This window comes from Castanea sativa, chromosome 1 (genome assembly GCF_040712315.1).
Source record: "Castanea sativa cultivar Marrone di Chiusa Pesio chromosome 1, ASM4071231v1".
Lineage (NCBI taxonomy): Eukaryota > Viridiplantae > Streptophyta > Magnoliopsida > Fagales > Fagaceae > Castanea > Castanea sativa.
This window is the reverse complement of record NC_134013.1, coordinates 4312227-4320874: the sequence shown is the minus strand read 5'-3', so window position 1 is coordinate 4320874 and position 8648 is coordinate 4312227. Positions and strand designations below refer to the sequence as shown.

The following is an 8648-nucleotide window of genomic DNA, read 5'->3' as shown; positions in this document are numbered from 1 at the left end:
TAACTACCTGATGTCTTTCCCTTTCGTATCCATAATATAATAGCTTTTATATATATATATATATATATATATATATATATATATATATATATATATATAATATTGTATTTAAAATTCAAGAATTCAAAAGAAGTTATGAATAAAGGAACATGTTCTCTGAGAAGAGGTTCGATTGGACAAAAAGAAGGCAGAGGAAAGAGAGATCAAGGTGTTGTTGGGTGGGTTTTTATTTACTCAATATTATCATGTACGGTTACACCACCTTATCCCCTCTTCCCCACAGCATATTTTAAAAAACTAGTAGATATTATCGGGGGATTTGGATCAGGTGCAATACCTAGGGTATTGCACCTGGTGCAATTCACTCATTTTCCCTTTCAATTTTTTTTATTTTTTTTATTTCTTAACTTTAACTCAACTCTCTTTTAATATATTTTATTTAATGGTTGAGATTGAAAGTTACTTTTTCAACCTTCAATCTCAACCCTTAATTACAATTGCACAAGGTGCAATACCTAGGGTATTGCACCTGATCTGAATCCATATTACAATACAGCAAACAGAGCAAAACAAACATATTATAATAATTCTTGCTTCTACAACTTTCCCTATCCCTCTTCATCGGGAACTGCAGAGAGAGAAAAAGAAAGCCCTTTTATAATAATAATGTTTTTCTTCACAATCAGAATTCAGAAATGGTCCCATCTCTGATCTCCTCTCTCTGTCTCTATACATGATTTTCAATACTTTCATCTTGGATGATCATTTTCTTCTTGCCTAATTGAACAAGCCAGAGAGTAAAAGCATATTTGTTGCCAGTTGTTTAGTTTGATTCGTTGAACCTTTGGTACCACTACAGTCCTTGATAGAAAATAGTGCAGGGGTGGGGTTTGGTTGTCCCAACTCTTTGGCTGGGGCGGTGTTTTTTTTCACACAGTATGTTTTTTCACGTTTTCAGTTATAAAAACACATCGAGTAAAAGAGTTTTTACCTTTTTATTTTTATTTTTATATGCTGGTGGTGTTTCCATGAAACATTTGTGATCACACTGACTTTTTTCTGTGTGACAAACGCAAATATTGAGCTTTGCACTTCTTGATTAATCTCGTTTAAATTAATGGCTTGCTTCCATGCACATGATTCATTTACAAGTTAGAAAGGAATTCCCTCCTCTTAAACGCATAGACCAAGGAACACAATGAATAGATATAGAAGATGACCCCAAGCCTAAATAGTAATAAAATATGAAGTATCAAATATTTCAGAGCAAATCTCAGATCCCACCTAGTTGGGGAGTTCAGGGTACGAGATGGCCACCTTGTGTTTCTGTAAATATTTGAAGGGAAAAGAAGCTAAACCAAATTAAGAGCCAATCACATATTTCTGTTACTGGGGCAAAAAATTGGTTCCCAATATACAAAAACTCCCATTTTTATGAGGTTTTTAAAAAGTGATTAATAATCAATCTTACCCCTAATAATTATTAGGAAAGTTAGATTCCCAAACTCGAACCCGTCACACTTGCTATCAAACCAAAGCACATTTTGTTAAGAGGTTGAAAAATACCTTTATAATCTAAAATTCATCACCAGCCAATAAGTGAGGAAATTGTCTAAACGCTGACCCCCCATATATGGACCATGGAGTCTGAATTTAACTACCAAATAAAAGGGGCGGCCCTTTATACATTTTACTTGTACAAATGAGACAATCACCAATAAAGTAAGAAAGCCCGGTTCCATGTTTTTGGGATAATCATGTGAAGGCACAAGTCTTGGATTTATAAGGGAACCCCTATTGTACTCTATTCCTATTGGTCATGGATGCAGATTTTGGGTTCTGTATGGATTTTAATGAGAGGAATCATTCATTCTCTCCAGAATATTTTCATATTAATAAGCCATAAATCTTTTCAAATAGGCTATGAACTACAAAAGCATGAATATAATTTATGTTTGTGCGTGCGTGCGCAAGGACTTAAACCATGGACGGAGCCAATTTTTTTAAAAAATTATTATTATTATATATATATAGGTACTAATTTTAACAATTTTATTTTAGAAAATTACACTTTTGCTCCCTTAAAAATATCATTGATTCTTTTAAGAGTATTGTTATAGTCACAAATTTTTCTATAATATTTTTACAAACGGTTAAGATAGCAAAATTCTTATTGGTTCACATTTGGGCTCGCCACTTCCATTATTAGCAATTTGTAAAAAGATTTGTAATTCAAACATTTTCCACATTTTAAAGACCATTAAAAAATATTTATGTCTAAAATCTAAAAAAGAAATATACAAACCCAAAAAAATTAGTACAACAACAAAAATTATCAATAGTAAAACAAAAAAAAAAATTAAACCTGGTCAACCAATTTTACTTAAAACAAAAAATCTGAACCTTTAAAAAATTTTAAACAATTAGCAACTAAGCGACTAAGTAGCAGCTAAGCGACTAAGTAGCAACAAAGTCGAAGGCCGAAGTCATTGCACAACCAACAGCAGAGCCACCGCCCTAACTCTAAGTTCTGACTCCGTCACTGACTTAAACTTTGATCCTAATTCTCACTTAATTTCCAAGAAAAATAAAAAGTAAGATAATCGTATAAACTGATATATCAGATGCGGAAAGTCTTTCAAAGCATTCAAGATCTTAATCAAACCTGTAATAGCAAAATCATGCTACAAAATTACAAATAAGTTGGTCTCCAAAGACACTTCCGTCAACCAAACATGACTAAAAGATTTTATGAGATCAAAGTATTTAATGATGCCTTTTCTGGCCATGTAACACATTTTTATATATTTTTTAAAAAAACAATAATTTATAGAATTTGCTCAGTATTGAAATAATTTCGGAGGGTAAAACTTCCTTGTACAATAACCATAGCATGTAAGCAATAGAGGGTTTGCCATCTATCAGACCCAGCAGAAGTTAAATGCAACTAATGTACTAAATAATCATCAGAACCACAAATTCATATTTAAAGGATATGCTAATCTCTGCTGTATAACTTTAAAAACAGAACTAAAGTTCATCCCCAACAGAAGAGAGAGAGAGAGAGAGAGAGAGAGAGAGAGAGTCAAATTGAAGACTAATTACCCTAAATAATAATTAATCAAAATTTAAAAAATGAAAATAAAAAACGGAAAAAATAATACCAAACAAAAAATATATCGTTCGTATCAGAATCACCATATACTAATTGTACCTTTGAACTGGGCAACTGTTAGGAGGGAAGAACATCTACACCTTAGGTGGAGTTTCCATTGGGAATTCCTGCTTGATCACTGTCCAAAAGTTCATTTACGCAGAATTGATGCAAGTTTTCGTACGTTTTCTTCCACTGCTGAATCATTTGCCTAGATCTTGTACACTCAAGCTTTAGTCTTTCCATCTCCATTTCAGCAGCAGCAGAAGAACCTTGTTGCTGAATACATCAAAAGAAGGGTTAGGCTGGATTTCAGAAGCATGTCAGATCATGCTATTTGCATAGTCAGATGACTAAAAAGCATAACTAGGAACAAAACATGTGCATACGACCATACACACAAACAAATACATGACAATGAAGTGGACAAGGAACATTCACTGAGATTTTAAGAAACCTGAAGTTCTTTGATTTGATTATTTATCACATGCGAACTGAAGTATGAAGGATCCATTGATTTCCTGCAAGTAGACTGGAGACCAATGAGAGTCGTAGTGTCTGCATCTTCATCTGTTGGATTCCGATATTTATCCAGCGCAGGTGGTAACAATGACCCATGTCTTCTTGAGGAAGCTTGTGAATTTGGCCGAAAATTAAAGTTGAGCTCTGGTCTAACAACAAGAATATTGTTTACAGGACCTGCACATCATGAAAGGGAACAGTAAAACATGGGTTAGATAACCACATTTTTTTGGGAGTCAAAACCAGATAAAGGGAAAGCGTGTGGAGGCAGGGAGAGGTTATTGATAACTAGCACTTAATGTTGCTTACATAAAAACACTAATATACAAAATTTTAATAGAAATACCCAATTGAAAAGCACCCAAAAAGGTTTTTGAGATACATACTTTTAGATAGAAAAAATACTATAATAAGTGAAATGCCACTTAGAGACCAGCTTAGGAAACAAATCTAGATTTAGAATATATGCCTTCAAATCTACTGTATAGGAAACATGACCAGACAGTTATTTGGTAACTACACTTTTTGTAACGATTCTAGTAAACACCAACTCAAATACATTATAACATTTCTATTAGAAGCTGTATGTTTAAGTTTTCAATCATAAGTAAACAATGCAGATCATGAATGATGTCATTTGCTTCAAGATCATAAATAATAGCTTAATGGTTAACTTAAGTCCTTAATCAAAACTACAGATTTAAAAATAAAAATAGTGTCTATATATAGAGCACAATGTTTATTACATGAAAATTTTCTGTAAGGGGATGGTACAAGCATAGTAGAGAAAAATAAACATACACTGAAGTGATTAAGAAACAAAAAAATAAATAAGAACTAAAAACATAATAAATGATTCTTTTTCCTTTGTCGTGAACAAACACCCTATGCACACAAGAAAGCAATTATTTATATAGCTTGGGCAAAACCTTTTGCATGCTTGAGAACACGAACAATGTTGTGAGTTTTAGCGTCCCAAACTCGTACCATACCATCATCTGATCCAGAAAGTAAAAGATTTCCACGTGCACAATATGCTAAGCAAGTAACAGCCTTGCTGGGAAAAAGAAAAAAGAAAAAAAGAGAGAGAATGAATTATGAATTCAGAGATCTTAGAGGCCAACACTACGAGAATGCAAAGTCTGTTGACACAACTTAATGAAGGATCACAGTCTTATCTAAAACAATCAACAATCTCCCAGTGATATAGTTTGAGACAATGCAATAGTAAATAACTAAATATATATTTGCAGATAAATATATTAACGATGAAGTAATTATGATAATCAATGAAGCACAGATTACACCTAAAAGGCCCATAATCAAGAGATTGCTCCAAAAAAAAAAAAAAAAAAATTTTCCCATGACATTCATATAGGGAATATTTGGTACAATTGTGAATTGTATTGTCATAAAAGGTGATAGAATCACAAAACTAGTGAGTTACGTGTAACAAATCCATAGTAACCACATTGTTGGACTGTAACAAACCAAATTACAGCAATGTAGTTCAGAGAGACCATGAAATCCATAATCAATATAAAACATGACTCTGAGGGCTTGAGGTAAAACAAAAACAACATTATTAGATAGTTAACTGATAAGAGCTGCATCTCAAAAAGGTTGGGGGCCAAATCATGGAAAGATTAATGAGGGTAATAGCCACCCACTGCCAAATCTAATTCAATCCCACCTCTAACACTAATATTTCAACCTCAACATGATTCCAATCAAGTAAGCTTATCTCAACAAAACTTATTGGAAAGAAAGAAATGCTATATAACATTTTTACAGAAACCAGTCCCCAATTATGGATAGAGAAAAATTAATGTTAAAACATGGCCGCTCAAATAGAGTCATATAAACCATATGCATGATGAAAACATAAATTGAAACTTCCATGTAGGTAATATTCACAATCACCAAAACTTATCCCCAACAATGCAACAAACAGATATATTTAGAATTTAGCAAAAGAAAGTCCACAATCAAACCAGATGATAGCAATTATAAAAACTTGTGAGTAGCAAGGATAACTCATTTTTTTCTGCAACTTCATGAAACTCTAAATAACAACAAAAGAGACAAACCTGTGATTTGATAATGAATTTATGATATGCAACCCATAGTTGCTTTTAGAGGTGCTTTCAGCACTAAGTGCAGCAACGTATATCTTGCCATCTCTACTGCCAGCATAGAAGACATGTTCGCCAGGATCAAGTACAATTGCATCAATTATTGAAGGGAATACGATATTTCTTAATAATTTTCCCTTTGATAAGCTCCACACCTGGGAAAAGGTACATCATATAAGTTATATACTGAACCAAATTTCAAATTAATTATTGAAACTATAATAATAAAGAAAGAAATGCCTTCAAGGACACTATAAAATAAAGAATGAAAAGTAACTCTTCAGAAGCTGAACTAAGGTCACTAATAAAATAAGTCCTAGAGAGGACAGATACAACTTCTGTTAGTCTTGTTCCAAATTGGACTTGTCAGCTGACAAACATATTCTAGAGTGTGAATCATCCACATTCTAAGATACAATAATCAGTAGATTGATTGGGACTGTTGTTTGATTCCACTTATTCACAGGGTGAGTGCAGGTCCAAACCCCCCCCCCCCCCTTCCTCCTTTCCTCTCTTTAAACACACCAACAATGTTCAGAAGGATTACAGAAATCTCAAGAAGAACAAGTTATGCCCCTTTATTTTACAAAAGGGTTCTTGTTTTTAAACTAGTAGCTTATAAAAAGTATGATTTGCGAATAATAAGTATCTGATTTATAACTTAAGGTGGGTGAACCTCACTTGACAGTTGCAGTTAATCTCCACCTTAACATCCCAAGCCATAAAAAAGCAGCAGATGTCATAATTGATAATACTACATTAACAAAATACTGTAGACAGTATAATTTATTCGAGAGCACGTCAAACCTTACAAGTTCGATCCGCAGAAGCTGATACTATAATGGCATTGCTTCCTCCATATCCGACTACAATATCAGTTACACGCAAAGTGTGCTCTGAAAAATTGTGCTCATATAGATGATCAGATCGCTGACGTCTCAAATCATCAAATATCCTGAATCATTAGTCAATGGAAGCAAAAATAAAGCATGAGTATATAATTAGAAATGTAATAATCAAACTAAATATAGTAAACATATATAGAGATAGAGAAAAGTACATGAAGAGGGACCAAACTTTAACGGATCCATCCTCCGAACCAGAAATTAGCAGTGAGTCATCGTCGGAAAACACCAAGCAAGTAACAGCCCTATAATGAGCATTCCATTTCCTAAGTTGTCTACCAGTGGCAACCTAAAGCATCAAATAGGTAGTCTTCAGATAAATATAAAAGGCAAAATAGAACTCCAACTATGCTAATGATTTTGGTTTTGTTTTTTTTGATACCCTAGGGAACCTTCCGAAAGAAGAGTCCTTTGGACCCACCCTTCGAAACCCAGTTGCCCGGTACTCCAGGGGCATTCACCATTGTCGAGCTAAGCTATGCTAATGTTAACAGTTCTAATTTTTCTGAAACCAATTCAACAATTATAATATAAAGGAAATTCACCTCCCACAAGTAAATATCACCAGATACGCCTCCACCAACAATGTACGTGCCTTCGCGGTTAGCAGCGACTGGCTGTATTGGTTCCGAAGGAAAGCTCTTAACTTCTACTTGAGGCTGTACACACAAATAAAGACATGTATTTAGTTTGAGCGTTCATTGAGGCATATTGTCGAACAGGTTGTGTGCATAGTATGAAGCGAAGTATACCTTAGACCAAGACCAGTAGAGGATGCAGCCAGAGTTGGCGGAGGGATCACGGAGCTGAGAAGAGGCGAGGAAGCGTTGGCCCACGCAGGCGAGGCCATGAGGCGGAGAGACGCAAGTCTTGTAGCGGAGTTGCTCCGCGCCGGTATGGATGTCCCAGCAGCCGATGCCGCCGTCGATGGAAGAAGAAGCCACCACTACTTCCATTGCTTGTGATTGTGGAATTAGGGCTTGGAAGGTCTTGGAGCTTGCGTTTTGAGTGTAGGGATTTTGCTAGGGTTTTAGGAGCTTCGCGCACGAAGACTTAGCATACGACGTCGTTGTAAGAGAGGAAGGAACAAATACAAACTTTTATTTTATTTTATTTTTTAAGTGAAAATAAAAAAATTCTCAGAGGACTTTTACAAGTTCAGAAATCAGTTAATTTTTTTTCTTTTCCCATAAAAAAAAAAAACTCTAAAAAAATTATTAAATTAATATTCTAGGGTCATCTTGTAACTTTTCATTTTATAATTTTATTGGGAATATTTATATTTTAAATCTTATAATTTCAAAAAATTTAAATTAAATCTTGCATTTTAATCTATATTAATTAAAATTTTAAATTTTAATGTTTAAATTAGTATGATTTAAAAAAATTTCTTAAAACTTATTCTCAAAAAGAAAATTCTTAAAACTAATGAAATTATATTTGTGATAGTTTTACTACGTAAATGTTTAATTTAAAACTATTTAAAGTTGGAAAAGAATTTACATGTAATGTCCAAAAAAGGAAATTGATGCATCATACTACGACCTATATATTTATCAGTTATTAGATATCTCTTTTTCTTTTTTTCTTTTTTAGAATGAGTTATATATTTTTTTAATTATTACATCACACATGATAAGTGATCTAAAAATTGGACGTTGTATATATAAGATGATAAGATTTAATGAAATTATAAAACTATCACATACTCAATTGATTGATAATTATTACGGTCTAATTGAGGAAAATATTTCTTAAAATGTATTAGAATTTTGCTCCAATAAATTTTTAAACAATTAAAAAAAATGAAATAATTAATATGCTTCTCTTCGGACCATGTAACTTATAACTAACCAAATAATCAAATCAAATATTTCTATTGAATTTTTTTCACTTCACTCATATTCTTTCTCTTACTAAATTTTCTCTTTT

General features: G+C 33.1%; 1 protein-coding gene across 1 annotated transcript; it reads right to left on the bottom strand.

The window, feature by feature from the left end:
• Positions 1-2942: 2942 nt before the first annotated feature.
• Positions 2943-7780, bottom strand: LOC142642600 (protein ROOT INITIATION DEFECTIVE 3). The gene is made up of 8 exons (XM_075816998.1): positions 7469-7780; positions 7262-7375; positions 6872-7005; positions 6619-6766; positions 5767-5966; positions 4606-4733; positions 3612-3853; positions 2943-3433 (listed from the first exon to the last, which is right to left on the bottom strand). The coding sequence occupies exons 1-8, from the start codon at positions 7670-7672 to the stop codon at positions 3257-3259; spliced, it is 1347 nt and encodes a 448-aa protein (XP_075673113.1). The 5' UTR covers positions 7673-7780; the 3' UTR covers positions 2943-3256.
• Positions 7781-8648: the final 868 nt, after the last annotated feature.

Bases quoted from the DNA above. Each gene is read 5' to 3' on its own strand.
- LOC142642600 (XM_075816998.1), bottom strand. From the start codon at position 7,672: ATGGAAGTAGTGGTGGCTTCTTCTTCCATCGACGGCGGCATCGGCTGC. The intron at 6,767-6,871 runs GTACTTTTCTCT...CTAATGATTCAG, and splicing joins AAAGTTTGGTCCCTCTTCAT to GATATTTGATGATTTGAGAC. The intron at 4,734-5,766 runs GTTTGTCTCTTT...TCTTTTTCCCAG, and splicing joins AATTCATTATCAAATCACAG to CAAGGCTGTTACTTGCTTAG.